The 18,716-nt window shown below is 35.7% G+C and overlaps 2 protein-coding genes across 2 annotated transcripts; both read left to right on the forward strand.

Annotated features, from left to right (window-relative positions):
- The first annotated feature begins 812 nt into the window (after positions 1 to 812).
- On the forward strand, positions 813 to 6,223 carry LOC117820492 (granzyme B(G,H)-like). Its single transcript, XM_034694277.1, has 5 exons — positions 813 to 913; positions 988 to 1,138; positions 1,232 to 1,364; positions 5,332 to 5,598; positions 5,699 to 6,223. The coding sequence occupies exons 1-5, from the start codon at positions 853 to 855 to the stop codon at positions 5,858 to 5,860; spliced, it is 774 nt and encodes a 257-aa protein (XP_034550168.1). The 5' UTR covers positions 813 to 852; the 3' UTR covers positions 5,861 to 6,223.
- An 803-nt stretch (positions 6,224 to 7,026) lies between these two features.
- On the forward strand, positions 7,027 to 17,774 carry zgc:162780 (uncharacterized protein LOC555377 homolog). Its single transcript, XM_034694108.1, has 7 exons — positions 7,027 to 7,170; positions 9,107 to 9,242; positions 10,535 to 10,695; positions 11,593 to 11,809; positions 14,002 to 14,105; positions 14,237 to 14,374; positions 17,373 to 17,774. Exons 2-7 carry the CDS (start codon positions 9,132 to 9,134, stop codon positions 17,467 to 17,469), a joined length of 828 nt encoding a protein of 275 aa, XP_034549999.1. The 5' UTR covers positions 7,027 to 7,170; positions 9,107 to 9,131; the 3' UTR covers positions 17,470 to 17,774.
- Positions 17,775 to 18,716: the final 942 nt, after the last annotated feature.

Raw genomic sequence — 18,716 nt, forward strand, 5'->3', positions numbered from 1 at the left:
TTTCTACTGGCCCTGATGGAGATCCTTTGTCATTTGGATCCTGCCTCAAGTAGAGACCTGAAAAACCACAGTTTTTATGCATTTCTGCATTGGCTTCAATTCTGAGTTTACCACTTAGGAATATAAGATTATTCTGTATTACATGACTGTTAAACACTGAACCACTGTGTAGTAGTAATGTCAGGAGATCTGTCTTCAGCAACCACACTGAAGGTTCGGGGAAAATGTTTGCAATTTTCACACTTCAGTTGTGCAACCACATGTTCCATTGTTCTGCTCAAGATACCTGTTAAAACTACGGTTTATTAGTCATTTCATTTTCACAGGTTTGGGTGTTCAATTAAAGTGAAAAAATTCAGCAGCACTGCAGTCACTGCTCAAAAGTCGAACCAAATCCCTCTCACCCAATTTTTTTTTCTCTTGAGTTATGTAACAAAAGTTCTCTTAAATGTAGGTCTTCAGTGGTATCATAAGAGTGAGAGTTTAAATTACAAAATTTAGGAGCTGACAGAAAGTTAAAGCCTGAAAGATTAATACAAAACTTACAATGGATGATAAAAAAAACATTAAAAAAAAGGAATATAAATAAATAGATCAAATGCTAATCCTGGAGACATGAAATGTAGATGTGAGAAAACTGGTCAAGAGTCTCACTGTGTGGAGTTCATCACATACTTTGTTTCAGGGGCAGCAGAACCACAGGCTTTGTATTTACCGTAACATGGCACGAGTGTGCACGACTGTGCACAGAGGATGTGGCTAATGCAGTCGAGGTGAAGCATCAACCCAGTAACCTGATGTATAAAGGTCGAGTTGAGACCCCAAAGACAGAAGGTGAATTAGACTGCCAGCATGATGCAAGCTCTGCAAAAGTGTCCGCTTTTTTATCTCCTGACATGTCTTGCACTTCATGGTAAGATTTCTGAATCTGGTTGATTTGTCTCTGATGCACAAATACTCAATTAACTCTTTTTTTCACCTTTGCAGCTCTGGGGAGTGAGATCATAAATGGTAAAAAAGTCAGAGAGGAAGAGATGCAGTACATGGCCTCCTTGCAGGATGGTGCAGATAATCATGTATGTGGAGGATTTCTCATCAGTGAGGACTTCGTACTCACTGCTGCACACTGTCAGGTTGGGTGAGTAAATACAAAGCACATCAATATGACCAACTTTTTGATAAAACCGTGCACCAGATTAAGTTGACAACTTAACAATGTTCACTTTCTCAGGACCACAAGTGTGGTTCTCGGCACCCACAATCTCATGAAGGTTGATAACAAAATGATGAGATTCAGGGTAAAGACATGCAAGCATCCATCCTATAACAATGCGAGCAGTGGCAATGACATCATGCTCCTCCAAGTAAGTATAGACGTTTTAATTTTGCAGTAAAACTTTTACTTTTTATGGTCTTATTAATTTTTCAGAAAATGGTCATAACCAAAGTTGTGTTATTGTCTGGGTAGCTCTAGTTTCAAACAACTTATTACAACAACTTATATAAATACTATTAATCTGGGGTCTGCAAATGGAAAACATCCATCCCTGCAGGAGGATGTGATGTTGCAAGTCAGCAAACTCACCCGCAACTTTTTTTGCAACCATACAATTTTTTCCAATCTCCACAACTTTTCTTCATATGTGACCAATTGAACATTGAAAATGTAATCCATGGGTTGGTATATTAGTAAAAATATGAGAGGGTATGCCTTTTATCTTCTGAATGCTGCATGAAAGAAAAACATTATTAAGTGAATTTTTTTTTGTTAAACAATAGCTCTGTTGTATGGAAGCCTGTTTCGGCCAGTTAGAAAAATACAATTTAGGACAAGTAAAAAAAAAAAAAAAATGCTAAGTCATAATTATGAGACACTAAGTAATAGTAATGAGTTATTTCACAATTATGACTTATTATTATTATTATTATGACTTAGTATCTCATCATTATGACTTAGTATCTCATCATTATGACTTAGTATCTCATTATTATGACTTAGTATCTCATTATTATGACTTAGTATCTCATTATTATGACTTAGTATCTCATCATTATGACTTAGTATCTCATTATTATGACTTAGTATCTCATTATTATGACTTAGTATCTCATTATTATGACTTAGTATCTCATCATTATGACTTAGTATCTCATTATTATGACTTAGTATCTCATCATTATGACTTAGTATCTCATTATTATGACTTAGTATCTCATCATTATGACTTAGTATCTCATCATTATGACTTAGTATCTCATTATTATGACTTAGTATCTCATTATTATGACTTAGTATCTCATTATTATGACTTAGTATCTCATTATTATGACTTAGTATCTCATAATCAGACAGTATCTCATCATTATGACTTAGTATCTCATTATTATGACTTAGTATCTTATAATTATGACTTAGTATCTTATAATTATGACTTAGTATCTAATAATTATGACTTAGTATCTCATAATTATGACTTAGTATCTCATTATTATGACTTAGTATCTCATTATTATGACATAGTATCTCATAATTATGACATAGTATCTCATAATTATGACTTAGTATCTCATAATCAGACAGTATCTCATTATTATGACTTAGTATCTCATCATTATGACTTAGTATCTTATAATTATGACTTAGTATCTCATCATTATGACTTAGTATCTCATCATTATGACTTAGTATCTCATTATTATGACTTAGTATCTCATAATTATGACTTAGTATCTTATAATTATGACTTAGTATCTCATAATTATGACTTAGTATCTCATTATTATGAGTTAGTATCTCATTATTATGACTTAGTATCTTATAATTATGACTTAGTATCTCATAATTATGACTTAGTATCTCATTATTATGACTTAGTATCTTATAATTATGACTTAGTATCTCATAATTATGACTTAGTATCTCATTATTATGACTTAGTATCTCATCATTATGACTTAGTATCTCATTATTATGACTTAGTATCTTATAATTATGACTTAGTATCTTATAATTATGACTTAGTATCTCATTATTATGACTTAGTATCTTATAATTATGACTTAGTATCTTATAATTATGACTTAGTATCTCATTATTATGACTTAGTATCTTATAATTATGACTTAGTATCTTATAATTATGACTTAGTATCTCATTATTATGACTTAGTATCTCATCATTATGACTTAGTATCTCATCATTATGACTTAGTATCTCATTATTATGACTTAGTATCTCATTATTATGACTTAGTATCTTATAATTATGACTTAGTATCTCATTATTATGACTTAGTATCTCATTATTATGACTTAGTATCTCATCATTATGACTTAGTATCTCATTATTATGACTTAGTATCTCATTATTATGACTTAGTATCTCATTATTATGACTTAGTATCTCATTATTATGACTTAGTATCTTATAATTATGACTTAGTATCTTATAATTATGACTTAGTATCTCATTATTATGACTTAGTATCTTATAATTATGACTTAGTATCTTATAATTATGACTTAGTATCTCATTATTATGACTTAGTATCTTATAATTATGACTTAGTATCTCATTATTATGACTTAGTATCTCATAATTATGACTTAGTATCTCACAATTATGACTTAGTATCTCATTTAATGACTTAGTATCTCATCATTATGACTTAGTATCTCATCATTATGACTTAGTATCTCATAATTATGACTTAGTATCTCATCTTTATGACTTAGTATCTAATAATTATGACTTAGTATCTCATTATTATGACTTAGTATCTCATTATTATGACTTAGTATCTCATCATTATGACTTAGTATCTCATTATTATGACTTAGTATCTCATCATTATGACTTAGTATCTCATCATTATGACTTAGTATCTCATAATCAGACAGTATCTCATTATTATGACAGTGTCTCACAATTATGACATGGTATCTCATTTTTATGACCTAGTATCTCATTATTATGACTTAGTATCTCATAATCAGACATAGTATCTCATTATTATGACATAGTGTCTCACAATTATGACATAGTGTCTCACAATTATGACATGGTATCTCATATTTATGACTTAGTATCTCATTATTATGACTGAGTATCTTATAATTATGTCTAATTATCTCAAAGTAATGACTTAACAATTTTCCTTATCTTTTTACTTTTCCTAAATGTTCTTCTGTACTGGTGAGTACAGTAATGTTCTTTTTTAACTGGTGGAAACGGGCTTCTGTACTGGTGAGAATGTTTCTCTTTCCTGAGCTTTACAATCCAGTCTGAACTGCAGTGTCTTATGGAGACTGTTTACAGTGAATTTATAATAATACATTTAATTCTGTTCTTATGTCCTCCTGTGATTATTTGAAGTGTTGAAAACTATAACAATTTAACTTAGCCATTCCCTGGTGCCCTTTGAATCAGCGGGGATTGTAAAGAGTGTTAAGATTACGCCCCTGTATACCCATCTCTTAACAGTGGTGTTATGACAGCGCAGCAGCAGAAATAAACAGAACACCGATTAATAATGTGTATATTTTCTTTGGTGATATAGCATTAAAATGGACACGCAATGTGAAGTTAGTATTGTATTGGCTTCAATTACATCTATACACATTTTATTTGGCATCATGATAAAAAATGTTGACATGTCAAAAATAAAACAGTAAGCCCATAATAGGTCTCTATCCCGTTTTCCCGTTGTATCAAAATGCCTCTAAAACGAGGACATACGCTGAATTCTTTGAACGTGTGTCAATGATCGCATAACTTACCTACAACTTATAGCCGGTGTATGCCGGATGTATGATCCATACGCTGAAAAATGTTGTGCATTTTTCAACTTACTTGCCGTGGTACAACGTATAGCAGCGTGCTTCAGTGTGCTCTTAACTTATACAAATCTCACCTATAACTTATGTGACGTACGCCAGCGTTCTCGACAATTTTTTTATACGCCGACTAAATCATCAAGGTGTTACAGGGCCTTAAACTTTTGTCTCAGTCACAGACAGTTGATGTGAAATATGTCACACTCTTAAAGCCTCGGGACATTGCAACTTGCATTTTCAAATATGACCAACACATTTTGGCATTGGAGGCCACATCAATCACAGCAAAACCCATCAGAGAGTGAATATAAGGGTCCCGTCTCATTCTTATATTTTTTTTCATTTCCTTCCAGTCAACAAAAACCACAGCCCATCTTAATAATACTGGGGAGCTCTACTTTCAAATAATTTGTGTAGGATTCACTGTAGGATTCACTGTTGATATCTGTATTTTCCACTCTTTGATTTCACCCTCATGACTTCTTGTGTCTCCAGTTGTTAAAGAAAGCTCAACGGATCAAAAATGTGAAACTGATTCAACTTCCAACGTCTGACATTCAAATCAAAGACAACGCAACGTGCCATGTGGCTGGATGGGGTTTCACAAAAACTGGTGGTGAAACTGTTAATGTGCTTGAAGTGGTGGATGTGAACGTCACTAACCTGGAGATTTGTAAGAGAGAGTGGAAGGCCGATAAAGTTGAACTTCCTGCCAATGTTATTTGTGCAGGCGGTTATGAGACAGATAAAGGATTCTGCAAGGTATGTTTTCTGTTTGTCCAAAATATAAAGTATTTCCTCAATTAAACAGTTCTTAATCCTTGAAATTGAATTAACTAATAAAGCTTCCTTTTCCTCACAGTATGATTCTGGTGGCCCTCTGGTGTGTGGCGAGAAGGCTGTTGGTATTGTGTCTTTCAACAGGCGGGAAAACTGTAATTACCCAGATGATCCGAACGTCTATACAGACATATCCAAATACCTTCCCTGGATCAAAGAGATACTCGAGAAGAAACGCTGTTAAATGTAACGATTCAGCATCATCTTATTGGGGGGTTTTGTATCTCCATTGCTTGCCATAGTCTCCACTCAGCAACTGTTTGATTGAAACTGTAGACTTCAAACTTACTTTTTATTTACAACTTGTACTCTCTTCTAATGATCATGACTTGGCTGTATATTTCATCTGAAAACTGTTGGTCAATCTGCTGTAAGTGTTCTCATTTTAGAAAGTGTCTTTTACTTTAGAATACCTATACATGTAAATCATTTTCATCTTTTTCTCACTGTGGATGTATTACTGTTTTAGTAATTTTCTTGTGTTTGCTCCTTATCTGAAATGCTGAAAAATAACTTCAATTTTCAATGTAAGTTTAAATAAATTCTTTTAGAGGTATTCATTGAACATTTACTGTGAAGTCTGACGTTCAACATATCGTACTGGCTGCCCTGTACAGCATAATATGCATAATATAATCCAACCAGAGAAAAGATTTGGTTACTGTGTCTGTGAGAACATTGAAGCTCCAGCCTTAATCTGGAAACTGTGGTTTCTGTGGCACACTTAAGTATATCATGGACTTCACACAAATGTTTCAGTGGCCTGTGTAGACCAGTACCAAAGAAAGAAACTGGTGTGAAGTCTGTGTTCATTTGATCAAACTAGAATTCACGTAATGTGGCTGAGTTGTTTCCGCAGTCAGGGTGAAAGGTTCAAAATATCTGAGAGACAAAACAACCACACTCTGCCTCTTTACTAAAACAGGCCAACTGTTACGGCTTAAGCAAAGGACCAGGACCCAAATGCAGAGTACAGGAAAAAAAATATTTATTAAGCAAAAAACCAAGGTTCAACTAAAGCATCTTGCAGGTAAAAACAACTGAGAAAAAGTACAAAACTAGGAGTAACACAAAATCAAAAAGGGGGAAAAAGGTTCTATCAAAAAACTCACAAACAAAAAACTAGGAATCAATCCTCTGGAAAACACTCGAGATAAGTACACAGAAAGCGTGGCTTGAATCTCCTCAGGAGCAAGGCTACAATGGGACATGGAGCATGCGGTTAGAGGAAAATAATCTGGCACTGGAGGAGTGTTTGGTGGCAGCTTAAGAAGCCTGTGCTGATGAGAAAATCAGGGACAGGTGTGCCTGATGAGCCTCACTCCTGAGGAGACCAGCCCCGCCCCTACCCATGCAACCTGCAGGCAGAGAAAGAGAGGGTTAGGGCAAATAACAAAAAAATCAGGACCATAACACCAACACTTTCACTGTCTTGTTTTGTGTCACAAACTGTGTCGGCAAGCCAGACGGAGCAAGCGCTTCATCTTCCTAAAGGTGAGACTTACAATGTGAGGCGGCATAATGGTTGGCTGTTTTGAGGTAAAGCAATCTGCCATTAATCCTGTAATGTGCATTTAGTACATGCAACAACACTTTCACAACCATAACCACAAACACTGAGGAAGCTTGATCCACCCCCCTGCTGGCCAAATTGAGAACATGAAATGAAAATATTGTACTTCCTTAATTTGTTCATCTCTGACTTCTTTTCACTCTTCCTTTGTGGTGCCCTCTGTGGACAAGGTGGTAACCCTTATCTCTCTCTGTGTGTGTGTGTGTGTGTGTGTGTGTGTGTGTGTGTGTGTGGGAGGGAGGGGAGGGAGGGATTAATAAAAAAACAATACAATGTGACAGACAACAACGTTGATCGGACCCCCCTCCTCTCTGTGTTACCCTCTGTGACACAGAGAGGAGCTAAGGAGTCAAACATGTGTACGATCGATGACTGTAGTCTCCGGTAGTCGCAGTTCAGCTACTTCAATGGTTAACATTTCATTTCCGAAAAAAACTTTTCACAATAAAAGTCCCCTCATGTTACGTAGTCCAAAAAAAACTTTATTTTGAAAGGGCTATAACAGGAAGCAGAATGTTGTCAAATGTAGTAACTTGACACTTTGAATAAAGTTCCTGTAGATGTCTAAATTATATGAACAGGGGAGGAGGAGAGAAAAGGAAAGTCAGATAATACAGATTTAGTGAGAAGCTACAAAGTCCTGAGTCCTGAACACAAAGAGGATTATAAAATCCTCTGTCTGTGGTCTCAGGCTCACACATGAGTCGAGTGTTGCATTGCAGACTTGTTTGGGTCATAGTGAGTTAACATATTTTCACAGGGTTATCATTTTGTAATACTGCAAAATATCATTACCTCAAAAATCATTTTTATGAGAAATGGAAATATTTAATTAATCAATTAATCAATGAAAAAATTAATTAACTAACAAATGAAGGAATCAATCAATCAATCAATCAATCAATCAATCAATCAATCAATCAATCAATCAATCAATCAATCAATCACTGAATCAATGAATACATAAATAGGAAAAAAGAAAACGTTTGGGAACCACTGAATTAGTGAAACACTCAGGACGGAACATGTCTTTTTTTCATGCATTGACTCAGTCAGCAGTTTTCTGTCACCCGAGCTCTCACTCTTTTGCTGCTGTCACAGTATTACTTTGTTTCAGATGATATGTTTGTTTTCTGCATACGCGGTCATTAATATCTCCAACTCCACTGAGGAGAAGAAGGAGGATCAAAGTTTTTTTCGCTTGTTGCCATAGTGAATCATGTTATCTGTGTTCCATTGAGGAGGGGTTTTTATATCCTCATGCACGAGCTTCACTTAGGGTTACCTTCACTCAGAGTTGATTGAAATTATTCTTATCACCTGTTCTGAAACTGAACACTGAGTTTGACAGCTCAGGGTTCCTCAACCTAGAGTTCAGGTTTTAACTCTGTGTTTGTTAAACTTGCTCACTGAAACGGGCCCCTGGAGTGTTTCTATTGGTTCTGATGATACACACACATGACATGACTCTGAAGCTCTTCATGCAGAATTTTAGGTTTAGACTTCCTTGTAATAAAACCACAAAGCAAGAGGATACTTTGACATTATTGCCATGATTACTTTTAAAACACTGCCATGTTTTACTTTTTGTATACAGATAAGAGGGTAGAAGTATATTCTGTATTATGTCATAAAATGGTTTGTCCCTTTAAAGGCCCTCATTGTCAGGCATACCACGTACCAGTGGAAGTAGTGGGACCTCCTGTTTCCCAGGCACCCTACTGTTTCCCTCTTTGCTGTGCGGCGGTGTGGGTGTGTGTTGCTGTGAAATGCAGGCAGAAAGAAGAGCAGTGTAGCCACTGTGGAGGGTAGCTTCTTTCATCCAGTAAAAAGACACAACTTTTAAACTTTCTGCAGCTGCTCAAAGTGGAGTTAAGTGGTCATGGCTTACCGTCTGTTTGAAGGCAAGGATCATGCTTCTTCCTACTTGAAGTACAGGATCTCTCCATCTGATCATCTCATACAAAAGGTGCTTGACTTCCTGGAAAAACGGGTAAGAAAGCTGATACACTGCAAAAACTCAAAATCTTACCAAGTGAAATGGTCTCATTTTTAGTCAAAATGTCTTCTCCCACTTGATTTAAGATACATTTAATTAACAAGTAACATTTGAGCAAGATAGAGGGACTCGTTTTAAGACATCTTAAATATCTTGTTAAGTCAAACAATCTTGAAATGATCTTGTTTTGAGTTTTAATTTAGAAGAAACAAGGTTTATTTTACATTTCAGACATTTTTCAAGCTAAGATCTTATTTGTAGAAGACGAATAATCTTGATTTAAGACAAACCCTTTACTTGATTTAATTTAATTCATTTTATTGGAGAATCTATCAGAAAACAGCTCCATTGATTAAAAAAAAGAAAGAAAAGTTGTTGTTTTTAAGGGTGGGTTTCAGTTTTCAGGCACTGTTTCTTCTAAATCAGATAAAAATATACATCCTCAAACTACATGCACACAATGAAACACCTACTTTAGAGCATAGCTGGCTTATCCTAAAAAACAACATGACTGAATATGTCTGTGAAAGTTCTCAGTCATCGCGGTCATGGTAATCCAAAGCTTGATCCGTAAGGCAACTGGACTGGTAGAAATTCTTGATGACGTTTCACCTCTTCTCCGAAAGGCTGGAACTGAAGAAGCCTTTAGGGGGAGAAGTGAAACGTCATCTAGAATTTCTACCAGTCCAGTTGCCTTACAGATCAAGCTTTGGAACATGACTAAATATTAGTATATCCAGCTCACTATGAGAAGACATTATATCTCAAAATGTTCAAATTAAACTTTGTCATCTTATTTCAAGTACAAGATGGTGTCAAACCTAGAGAAGTGCCGCTATAATACAACTCATATTAAGGTGAATATATCTCAAATGAAGAAGTTGACATGAAATGTATGAGTGTAAAAATATTTTTGTTTGAGAGAAAAAATTCTAACTTTTAGCATTCCCGTCTTATTCTGAGACACTAAGCTTTAGAATACTTAAATATTGCTAAAATAATACATTTTCCCTGTTAATTTTAAGATCACAGTTGTCTAAATATTTATTCTTATTTTAAGAAATCTTACCAAGCTAATTTTCACTTGATCTATTTGCAGATTTTTTTTGCTTATTTCAAAGTAAAAGTAGCTTCTTTTTTTCCCTTGTTTTTGGAGGGGCATTTTATTCCAGGGTACTAGCCACTGTGTTCTTAATTAGAAAATAAATAACAATGTCTTTGTTTCATTGTGAATGGAGATGGCAAAACTAACTTAGAAGCATGTCATCTGTTGAATTTGTTGTCAGAAAGGGGGTCCCTATGAGCTGGCCGTGGATGTGGGTTGTGGCTCAGGACAGGGCACAGTGTTGCTGGCTAAACACTTTTCCTCTGTGGTGGGGACTGACATCAGTCCTGCCCAGCTGGAGTTGGCTTTGCAGCATGCCAAGGAACCCAATGTCACATACAGGTAAGCCAACCGAGAGTAATGATTTCAACTTTGCAAATGAGTAAACAAAGATAAAAACTGTAGGTTAAAGATAGAAACGCATTCTGAAACCCCCTCGTGTCTCCTGCATAGATATTTAGGTTCATGTGTTTCCCCGGTTTAAAATGTGAGATCAAAAAGTAGAACAAAATGTATGATGGAATGCATAGCAATTAACATCACATCATTTGTTCAGCTCTCAGTCAAGTAAGCTGCTTAGGTGAGTCTGGGCCAAAGCAGGAACAATGTGACCTTTGTCCAGTGGAAGTCGGTCATGCAGTTCAGCACATTCAGTAGAGTAACGTGCAGTCAACAGAAATCCCTTAAAGTGCTAGTGTGTCACAGTAAATGAAAGAAAAGTCAAAATGACATTGGAAGTGTTTAAAACAGAATATTTTGTAATATGCTTTTCCTTGTGCTCTTGGGAATTGAACTGCTGCTGTACGTAAGTTCAAAGGGAAAGTAATCCTATGAATACAGAATGCTGCAGAGCTGCACGGTGTGAATTGATTTTCAACATGTAAACTGTGATTGTATACAAAAGAATAACACTCCATTCATTCAGTCTACGTTTAACATGCATGTTGATAGAAGTCTGTCTCTTTAAACCTAGATAAAATGGATATAATAGTGACCTCAAAAAATATTGACGGACTCTCCAAAACTCTTTCATTTTTAAAAATTGTATCAGTTTAATTTAGCCTACATAATAACACTTTTTTTTTAGTTAAAGCACTACCCCAGCTAACAATTTTTTGTTCTAAAAACGTTCTGTTAATGTTACAGAGAATGTTACTGTAATGTTTTCAGCTGGAAGTTTTCTTTGTGTATGGCCACAAATTTCACTTTGCTGTTGCTACTGTTTTCATCTGTTTCCAGGCAGAGTGTAGCGGAGGAGCTGGCATTGGCTGACAGCTCTGTGGATTTGATGACCTCCATGTCTTCCTTCCACTGGTTTGACCGACCTCGCTTTCTCAAGGAGGCCCACAGAGTCCTGAAGCCTCGTGGATGCTTGGCTTTGCTGAACTACACCATCGAAATGGAGCTCAGCTATGCTGACTGCAGCTCACAGGCACTTAATGATGCCTGCAAAGAGGTGATGACAAGAATTTTTACTCTGGAAAAAGTTGTGATGGAAGTGACACATTCAGCTGCAGGTACAAAGACAGATAGAAAGGTTGTATAGCTGATCATTATTTGTATTTACAGGTTTGGACACTGTCAGGGAATATAACCAAATAAGCTGTTTTAACACTGGAAGTTACTCAGTATTTTTCCTATTGATTTTTTCAGAGACCCACTGACAATCATGGACCGAGCAATATTTAGTCTTGAGTTGGGAGGCAGACAATATTATCATACGCAAGGAGGCAGTTCTTATTCTGAGAAGACCTGACAATATAATCCCTGATGTCTGTTGATGTATAAATCCAGTTGCTATAGATAAAGTTCAACATTTTTATTGTAGATTTTAACTAAGAAAAAAAAAGTTTACCTGTACTTAATAGATGTTTTTCATATCTTTTTTTCAGTTGTCATCATTTGACGTGTACATACAGTATGTTACTTAATGACACCTGACACCTGGCCTCATAGTTTTTTGTGTCCATGTCTGATCATGTTTCCTCTTATTCAGAGATAAGTTGTGGAGTCCCTCAAGGGTCAATATTAGGACCAATGTTATTCTCCCTCTATATGCTACCCATTGGCCAAATCATAAGAAGACACAATATTTCATTTCACTTTTATGCTGACGACACACAACTATATCTCCCTGTAACATCTAACACAGCCACAAACCTCTCACTCCTCAACAACTGTCTGACAGATATAAAACTATGGATGTCAGCAAACTTCCTGAAACTTAACTCTGAAAAAAACTGAAACACTCATTATTGGTCCAGAAAACATGCACCCTCCCCTCCAGTCCTCCCTTGGTTCCCTCTCACACAATGTGAAAACAGATGTGAGAAACCTGGAAGTGACTTTTTAAAGCAACCTATCATTTAAAAAACATATTAATAAAACCATCCAGTCCTGCTTTCATCACCTAAGGAATATTGCCCGGATAAGATCTATGCTGACTTTTAATGACACACAAACCATTATTCATGCTTTAATTTCTTCTAGATTAGATTATTGTAACAGGCTTTTAACAGGTTTAACTAAAAAAACTCTCAATAGATTACAATTGGTACAAAATTCAGCAGCAACACTTTTAACTAAAGCCAAGAAGAGAGAGCACATTACTGTTTTAATGACCTTACACTGACTGCCCATTGCTTTTAGAATAGATTTTAAGATTTTACTTCTCACTTTAAAGCACTTCACAGCCTGGCCCCTGAATATATATGTGATCTGCTGTCACCCTACCAGCCGGGCACAGCCTCAGATCCTCAGGCAGGAAGGCAGGAGTTCCCGTCACAAAGTTAAAATCTGAGAGTGACGGAGTGTTTCCTGTTCAGGCTCCAAGACTGTGAGACGACCTGCCTGAGGATCTCAGGAGAGCTGCATCAGTATCTTCTTTTAAATCACAGCTGAAAACATATTTATATCGAAAGGCCTTCCTGTGATATTGTTTTATCCACAATGTCACATTTATTTTTAATCTACTTTAATTCATGGTTTTCTTTCATTCACTCATTGTTTTTATTTGTTTAACTGAATTTACTTGCTTTTATTAGTTTCTCTTTTACTCTTTTATCAGATGTTCCTCTTAAATTGTCTTGCCAGCCCATAAACCCCCCCCCCCCATGCTTTGTTCTTTTTATTGTGGGATTTTATGATGTAAAGCACTTTGTAATGTCTGTTTTGATAAGTGCTTTATAAATATACTTTATCATTATTATTATTATTATTATTATTATTATTATTATTATTATTATTATTATTATTATTATTATATACTGAATGCCATCATTATCACCATAGACATCCATTGGGTGTCACAGTAGTACATTGGCTGCAACAATTGGTGGCGTTAAATGAAAAATTAACAACAGCACCATCTAGTGGGACGTTTAGGTAACTCATATCTTAACTGGATTCATTAATTCATGATGTTATCAAAATTGCACCCATTTATGTTGCACATGTGGTTCAAATAACCAATGTGAAAATTCTAATTTTAAATCAGGCACCATTAAATAACTCTCTCTTTCACTCCTTAAAGATTTGTTTCTAAATCAAATGGGTGAAGCAAAGACATCTCTGAGTAACACATCTGGTCATGCCATTTAGAATGAAATTGAAACACTCTTATTCCTCCTTGTCTCTTGTTTTAATCAGTTCTATGAAGCTCTGAAACCTTACCGCAGTCCTCACCTCGGAGCCAACTCCATTGAGTTATACAGAGAGGCCTACAACTCCATCCCCTACCCTGACAAGGAGTGGTGAGTGACAGCATGTGTTTGAGTAGCAATCACACAACAGACACTTATTAAGAGTATTATTATAATAATAACATGTATGTACAGAAGATGTAGCTAAAACAGTAATATGTGTGTGTTTGAATGTGTTACAGGCAGGAGTGTGTGTGGGTGAAAAGGCCCATGCCTCTATCCAGCTACATGGGGTTTGTAGAGTCTTTCTCAAGTTATCAACGCTTGCTGAGAGAAGACCCGCTGAAAGCTGCCAGACTCTCACAGGACATCCGTCAAAAGTAAACACCCACATACTACTTTTCAATTCAATATTTAAAAAACATACTTGTATATCTCACACTGTTGGAAAATGGTAAAAGCTGAGGATTTGTATTTAAAGTTAGATGCATTCTTTCATGTTGTCATATAGTTTGGGCTAGTACTTTCCCTACAACTCTCCATAACATTCTGCTCCTTCAGAAACGTTTTGTTAGGAACTCGATGGAAGCCTCACGTCTCATCTGCTCCTTTGTTTCAGAAACTCCAGCTTCTTAAAATCTATAACATCAATATCTCTCAAATATGTGTCTGTTTGTATAAAATACAACGTGAAGGGAATATCCCTGATCACTTCAAGTCTTACTTCAAATCAAATTCACAGGTCCACTCTTATTCAACTCGTCAAACTTTATTTCTTCATCCTCCTGAATGTTTTAATTGTAGAAGTCAATTCTCGATACGTTTCAGGAGCAGCAAATTCTGGAATATTGATTCCAATGTGGCTAAAAACTGTTTATCTTTAAAATGTTAGAAAGGATGCTTAGAAATGTTTTTAACCACTGTTATTTAATCTGTTCAATCAACCTTTATTTATACTCAAGAGATCATTGAGGGGTAACCCTCATTTACAATGATATCAAGTCAGTTCCAGTGACATTTAGAAAAAAACTAAAAATAAATAAACAAACAAACAAACAACAAGGCATCAAGAGTATCAAAGTCATCAAATAGGATCTTTTTTTTTTATTATTTGGAGATAAAAAAAAAGGTCAAATAAAATAATACAAATAAAAGGATGTGTATGGGATTGACTATAGAAGCACTAAAATAGGAAGGAACGGTTGATTGAAATTATATAATAAATGTTCACAGGTAAACCTACAGTGACAGGGCCGGTTTGAAAGGTTGAAAATTAAGTTTCTAAATCTTCCAAGAGGTAAAAGTGTTTAGTTCAAGACGCTGCTGTAACTTATTCCAGGAGTCAGGAGCAGAGAAACAAAAAGCAGTCTTTCCCAGCTCTGAGTGAACTGGAGGAACATGCAGAAGCAGCTGAGGTGTGAGTCTGATATAAACGGTCTGGGTAATGAAGTTCAGAGAGGTCTGGTGTTCATTTTCCTGAGAGAGATTTATAGATAAAAAAGATGACAATGGATATTGCCAATGGTGGCTGTTAATGTAATAACTGTATTTGTATTAAATGTTCATTTTGTATATTCTTATGTTATTTTATTTTTAGTATCAACTTTTGACTTTATGAGTGTTCATTTAGTACCTTTAATTCATTTTTGACATTAGAATATTATTTGGGTGGAGGCTTCAAATAAGCTCTGAGCTTTCTCCCTCTCCCTGCTCAGTATATTATTTATCTTTGCTCTTTTTTGTGTGTATTTTTTTTTTAACTGGGCAAATAAATAAACATAAAAACATAAAAACATTCTTGTAATGCCCCATGTGCGAAACAACCTTAAAGGTGACATATCACGCTTTTTTCATCAATATATATTGGTCTAAGAGGTCCCCAAAACATGTCTTTAAAGTTTATGCTCAAAAAAACACTTTGAAATCAGATTTTGGTCTGCCTGAAAAACCCTCTTCTTCAGTCCTCCTCAGAACACTCTGTTTTCTCTCTGACCACGCCCCCTCAGGAAGTGGATGTGCCTCGGCTCTCCAGCACGTTGATCTAATGTTTACATGTTGGCTGAATATACACGGCTGCTCAGAGATCGCGTTACTTCAACCCTCTGAATCTGATCCAGAATCTGATCCTGATGGAGAGGCGCCTGTAGCAGGACCTTTCTGAAGGATTGGTCACAGATTCTGTGTTTCTTGTTGTTTTATTTATCAGTATGTCGACGTGTGTCTTGGTACACAGCTACGAACATGTAGCTATGTAGCTATGCTAACTAGCGCTAGCACTTATCCATGATAAATAAAAATCATCCACTAGATCTTCAAATCTGCAGACGTGGGGAGTAAAACCGACCTCTGCCAGAAAGGCAGCAGGACCTTTCTGAAGGATTGGTCACAGATTTAGTGTTACTTGTTGTTTTATTTGTCAGTATGTTGACGTGTGTCTTGGTACACAACTACAGCTACATCTAGGAACATGTAGCTATATGGCTATGCTAATTAGCGCTAGCACTTATCCATGACAAATAAAAATCATCCACTAGATATTTAAATCTGCAGACGTGGGGAGTAAAACCGACCTCTGCCAGGAAGACAGCGGGACCTTTTCTGAAGGATTAGTCACAGATTTAATGTTTCTTGTTGTTTTATTTGTCAGTATGTAGACGTGTGTCTTGGTACACAGCTACAGCTACGACATGTAGCTATGTGGCTATGCTAACTAGAGCTAGCACTTATCCATGATAAATAAAAATCATCCACTAGATCTTCAAATCTGCAGACGTGGGGAGTAAAACTGACCTTTGTGTTTATTAAGACAGCCTACAACTAGCATGCCTCCCTCCTAAGCTCCTTGTTAGCACACATGTGTGCAGGTAATGAAAAACGGAGGAGGGATTCAGTATTATTTTATACAGTCTATGGGCTGAACAAGCTCCGAGCTCTGACTCCGTGACAGACCGGATATTGTTGTTATGTAACAAAAACACTGAAGTCTGAAACGGCTCGTTTCACACACATTTACAGAAAGGTGGAGAAATCAGAACAGGGGCAGAATGGATTTTTTTCATTCTCGGGGGGTTTGTAGACATGCCAGGGACACATATTTCAGGTAGAGAACCATTAAAAAGTCAATTTTGCATGATATGTCACCTTTAAAAAAAAATACTTTTGGCAGTTTTTGATAGGCTGGACCAAAAAATATACACGCTATCATTATATGAGGAGAATGTAGGACAGCTGTTGATATTTTATAAAAAGAATATTCTTACATGGAGGTTTTCTAGATCCTGAAACTGATAGCCTATATCAGACACATTTTACAGGTATCTAACAGTGACAGTCACACTCTCTGACTTAACAATCTGTCTCCTTTCTTCCTCTCCTCAGGTTGATGTCTATAATGAGAGTGACCTCTGAGGACACAGAGGTGTTGGTGGCTGTGAAATATTTCTACCTTTTAGCCTGCAAACCAGATGAAGTCTGACTCCTGCCAGCACTCACATTTTCAACAAAGTCATGAATGAAGTTACACATGCAGAAACTTTTGAACCCAGATGTGTCTCATTAACTATTTACTTGTGATGTTTTTTTAAAGCTATATTCTAAGTAACTTGAACTCTTTGACATTTGACAAATAATGTTATTTGCTTGTTTTGAGGTGGATGAGTAGACAGTGATTATGTCTGTACTTTGAATGTGAGGCTGCCTCAGCCAGAGGCCAGTTAGCTTAAACTGAAATGGGTGGTTAACAGCAAAAACTGCTAACACAAAACATGTTTTTTGACATTATTTTTTGTATTTATGTCTTATTTTATTCCTTATTTGGTAACACTTTACAATAAGGGTCCCTTAATTAGCGTTAGTTAATGCATTATTAAGCATTAATTAACAGTTTAATAATAGTTTAATAATCGTTATAATGTATTACCTAACATTAACTAACACATTAGTTAATGCATTAATAAGCAGTTGATTAATGACCACTGCTCAGAGTTAATTAATACATTATAAAGCATTAATAAAAGTTACAAAACTTAATTAGTTAACCATTAGTGAATGCTTTCTGGACCCTTATTGTAAAGTGTAACACATGCATCACTTAAGTATCACATTATAAATGCTATACCTGCCTCATAAGCATTACTTAACCATAATTAAGCATTAGTGAATGCTTTTTGGACCCTTATTGTAAAGTGTAACACATGTATCTCTTAGGTAACACATACTTTGAAGCAAAATGAGTTGAAATGTAGTTGAAGCAACACATATAAAGAATTAAAAACATTTTATTTAGAATAAAACAGATAATCACAGATAACATCTCAACTGGCACAGAGAAGTACGGTGGCCCTGAGAGCTCACAGCACTGCAACTTAAGAAAACACATGCAAAAAGACAAAACACAAGCAAATTAAGAAAACATCTTCATCAATTTGACAACACATGCGCAGCATTTAGAAAACGCGATGCAAAGACCACAACACAATGCATTAGAAAAACGCGCTGCAAATAGACAGCAACACAACACAAGTGTTTCCAGAGGACACTTAAAAGTGATGCACACGCTTATGCTTATGCTGATGCTTATGAGGCAGTTTAGCATTTATAATGTGTTACTTAAGTGATGCATGTGTTACACTTTACAATAAGGGTCCAGAAAGCATTCACTAATGGTTAACTAATTAATTTTTGTAACTTTTATTAATGCTTAATAATGTATTAATTAACTCT

This window comes from Notolabrus celidotus, chromosome 10 (assembly GCF_009762535.1).
Source record: "Notolabrus celidotus isolate fNotCel1 chromosome 10, fNotCel1.pri, whole genome shotgun sequence".
Classification (NCBI taxonomy): domain Eukaryota; kingdom Metazoa; phylum Chordata; class Actinopteri; order Labriformes; family Labridae; genus Notolabrus; species Notolabrus celidotus.

What these genes read in the sequence shown, in the direction of transcription:
- zgc:162780 (XM_034694108.1), top strand. Translation starts at nt 9,132, where the DNA reads ATGGCTTACCGTCTGTTTGAAGGCAAGGATCATGCTTCTTCCTACTTG. An exon ending in GAACCCAATGTCACATACAG is followed by an intron (nt 10,696 to 11,592) that starts GTAAGCCAACCG and finishes ATCTGTTTCCAG; the next exon opens with GCAGAGTGTAGCGGAGGAGC. An exon ending in TTAATGATGCCTGCAAAGAG is followed by an intron (nt 11,810 to 14,001) that starts GTGATGACAAGA and finishes TGTTTTAATCAG; the next exon opens with TTCTATGAAGCTCTGAAACC.
- LOC117820492 (XM_034694277.1), top strand. Translation starts at nt 853, where the DNA reads ATGATGCAAGCTCTGCAAAAGTGTCCGCTTTTTTATCTCCTGACATGT. An exon ending in GACATGTCTTGCACTTCATG is followed by an intron (nt 914 to 987) that starts GTAAGATTTCTG and finishes TCACCTTTGCAG; the next exon opens with CTCTGGGGAGTGAGATCATA. An exon ending in ATGACATCATGCTCCTCCAA is followed by an intron (nt 1,365 to 5,331) that starts GTAAGTATAGAC and finishes TTGTGTCTCCAG; the next exon opens with TTGTTAAAGAAAGCTCAACG.